This window comes from Lipotes vexillifer, unplaced genomic scaffold (genome assembly GCF_000442215.2).
Source record: "Lipotes vexillifer unplaced genomic scaffold, Lipotes_vexillifer_v1.1 scaffold394, whole genome shotgun sequence".
NCBI classification, from domain to species: domain Eukaryota; kingdom Metazoa; phylum Chordata; class Mammalia; order Artiodactyla; family Lipotidae; genus Lipotes; species Lipotes vexillifer.
In genome coordinates, this window is record NW_006791731.1 from 1,543,969 (window position 1) to 1,547,217 (window position 3,249).

Here is a 3,249-nt window from a genome sequence, read left to right on the forward strand (position 1 = left end):
CCCCCCGCCTCACAGTTAACCCGGAAGGAGCCCCAGGCATGCGATGGGAGCATCCTAGAGAGGGGAGGGGCCCGCGGTCAGGGTTGGGGAACTGGCTCAGCACTGGAGACCCTCCTTGTACAGTTTGAATTTTTTGCCCTGGGTGTGAAGCCCTTACAACAAACAAAATAAGAAATTGAAGAAACAGACAGAGGGGCTGTCCTCAAGCTGAAGGGGGAGGACAGGGCAGGGGTTCTGGTGGCCTCATGCAGCAGCAGCAGCCCCTCCCACCCAGAAATGTCTCCATGCCTTGAAGTCTCTGGGTCAGTCCTCACAGCAGAGATGGGTCCCAGTGAGCATCTGAGGCTCAGAGGGTTGAGCAACATGTGCGAGGCCACATAGCAAGAGCTGGGAGGTCCCAGGGACGCAGCCTTGCAGCGATGTCTTCCCTTCCAGGACTCAGACATTTGCTCCTGCCCTGGCTGGAGCCAAGGGCACAGCCACAGCCACAGACGTGGCCTCAGGTGGCAACCCTTCACAGCCCTAGACCCCAACCTTGACCTCGGCCTGCAGGCATGCAAGGACAGGCTCTCTGCAACCAAGCCCATGGGCCTTTATTAAGGGTCTACTGTGTGCTGGGGTTGCTGCCCCAGGACCCCTACGAACATGGGAAGCTGTTCCCCCCTTCACGCTTCATCTCTTGGGGCTCCCAGGACCTCACACCCCTAACCCTAATTCTACTCAGAACGTTTCCTCTCAGCCTTTCTGGGGCTCTCCCGAGAGCCTGCTTCATGCTGGGTGCGGGGGACACCACGGGCAGGACCTGGCTCAGCTCGTGGAGGGGGCAGGCAGGGAAGGCTTCCTGGAGGAAGAGGTGCCTGAGTGAAGGTTAAGGGGTGGGTCGGAATATTGGGAAGGGGTCTGATGGGCCATCTGCACGCTGTTCCACATCACAGAGCGCAGCCTGCCGGGTGGTGGGAGCTGGGCAGGAGTCCTGGAGGGAGCCAGGGAGGGCTGGAAAGGGCAGAGGGGCATCGCCCGACCTGAGTTAGGGTTCAGAAGAGGCCGTGACTGGCCCGGGTGTGTGTGAGGAGTGCCCCCCGGGCCCCTGGGCACCACTGCCCAGCATGGGACACAACAGGGTCCTCCTGGATCCTACAGCTGCCCGGGGCCCCAGGACAGCAGCACGCCAAGAGCGGTGAGCAGCGTCAGGGTGACAATGGCCGGCTGCAGGGAGTGGGCCCCGCTGGCGTTGCACAGGTCAGTAGAGCAGCATGTGATGTTTCTCTCGCCCACGTAGTAGTTCTCTGAGTCCTCCACACAGTGCGAGCTGCAGCCCTTCCTGATGAGGGTCAGGAGATCAACAGCACCTGGGCGAGGCATGGGGACCACTGGGCTAGGGCCGGGCCCTGGATACTCACCCACCAAATATAGATGGGAAGCTGGGCATCTATATTTATGTGTGGACAGGAGAACAAGTGGGCACGTGGACAGGTGGACAGAAGGCTGAACAGTTCAGCGCAGAGACCTAATCCTAGGCCCTTGAATCCTTGCCAGTGGAGGGAAGGTGCAGGGCTTCTAGGGGATGCTGCAGGGGGCAGGGCAGGGGCACAGGGAGGCCTGCGGGGACAGCAGGGCCACTTACGGATGAGCTCAGTCCAGCATTGGGTCTCAGAGTGGCTGCAGTTCTGCACGTGCTGGCAGTCCTGGTTGCTGACCTTGGCCTGGCAGGAGTAACACTGCAGGGCCGTGCCTGCAAGGTGGGGGTGGGGTGGAGCTCGGAGGCTGCCCAGCCTGCCCTCCCACGCTGCGGGGGTATGGGGGGAACCTCGTTTTCTCATAGGTCACACAGAGTAGAGAGCACTGTCTGGTGCACAAGAGCCACAAACTGGGGGCCCCTCACAGGGAGGGCACCACGCCCACCCCCTTGCTTGTAAGGCCCTGTTACGATGCCCACGCTCCTGAGAGGGACGCACACCAGGCAGGTGAGGGCAGGATGGACAGGACCCTTCACACTCCCTCTCAGCATCCCCCTCCCCCCAACCCGGAGCTGTGAGCTTGTAGGTGCGCCCCTGGCCCGGCCCTGCTCTGTCCCTGGGGGCAGTGGCCCCAGCTGTCATGATGATTAGGTCTCCTCTGGGTAAAACAATGATGAAGCTGGGATCCACGTCGCCCCAGTGCCAACAGGTTCCCCGCGGCCAGCCTGTGCTCGGGCACCACACACACCGGCCGACCCGTGTGTTCTCGGGCACCACCATGATCCCTGCTTTCCGGAAGAGGGAGCTGAGGCTCTGAGGGCTTTACTGATCACCCGGGGCCCTGGGCCGGGAGAGTCCCTACCAGGCCCGAGTCCAGGCTGGAGCAGTGCAGGCCCACAGCCTCCCCTGCCGCCCCCATCAGAAGCCGGGGCTGGGCCTGGCGGGACCTCTTTCCTCCGTCCCTTCACTTGAGGCTCTTTGCTCCTGTGCCCCACCCCCACCCCACAGGCTCTCTGCGCATCCCTCCAGCAGCCAGGCCGGCCCCATGGCGCTGGAGGAGAGACGCCCGCGCTGCCCGGCCTGCTCCCGCCTCGGGGGGGCAGCTAGGAGATGACCCGGTATCCTGGCTGCACTAAGAGCTGCCCCAGGGGGAGCTGGGTGGGGTCAAAGCCCCTTCTCCCCGGCCCTCCCTCGTGTCCTTCCGCCCAGCCTGCCCCCCCCCTTCCTTTCTGCCCCTCTGGCCTTCCTCGATCATCCCCCCTCCCCGCACCCTGCCCCGTGGCCCCCTGTGGTCTCACCTGGCTGCAGGGCCAAGACAGCGGCTAGCAGGGCAAGGAGGACAGCCTTCATGGTGGCGGGCGGGCAGCAGGGAGCAGACCTTGGGCGGCTTTATATGGTTCTGCTGGCTGGGGTGGGGGGGGTGGCCGCCCACGGTCAACACCAGTAGCTTCCTGGCCGCAGGGCCCCAGGGCGGGGCAGGTCCCAATCTCCAGCCCCCAAACGGCTGCACCCTCCCTCCCGCTTTGGCCTTGTTTCTGCTTCGGGAAGGCAGAGCCTGCCCGGGGCAGGGGCCATTTCTCAGCCGCCCCAGGACGAGGCCCCAGACCACTTCTCCACCACCTCAGAGGGGCGGCGAGGCCAGAGAAAGGAGACCGTATTCCCCAGATTCACTCACTCCTTCTGTCTTTGAGCCCAGGTTGAGGGCCCCTCCCTCGGCCCCACTGTGCTCTGTGTGGGAGCCATGCTGACCCCTGTGGCTGAGTCCCACTGGGGTGACAGGCCTTGATCAGAC

The 3,249-nt window shown here is 63.9% G+C and overlaps 1 protein-coding gene across 1 annotated transcript; it reads right to left on the reverse strand.

Annotated features, from left to right (window-relative positions):
* Nucleotides 1-1,134: 1,134 nt before the first annotated feature.
* PSCA (prostate stem cell antigen) lies at nucleotides 1,135-2,807 on the reverse strand. The gene is made up of 3 exons (XM_007464584.1): nucleotides 2,756-2,807; nucleotides 1,625-1,732; nucleotides 1,135-1,349 (listed from the first exon to the last, which is right to left on the reverse strand). The coding sequence occupies exons 1-3, from the start codon at nucleotides 2,805-2,807 to the stop codon at nucleotides 1,135-1,137; spliced, it is 375 nt and encodes a 124-aa protein (XP_007464646.1).
* Nucleotides 2,808-3,249: the final 442 nt, after the last annotated feature.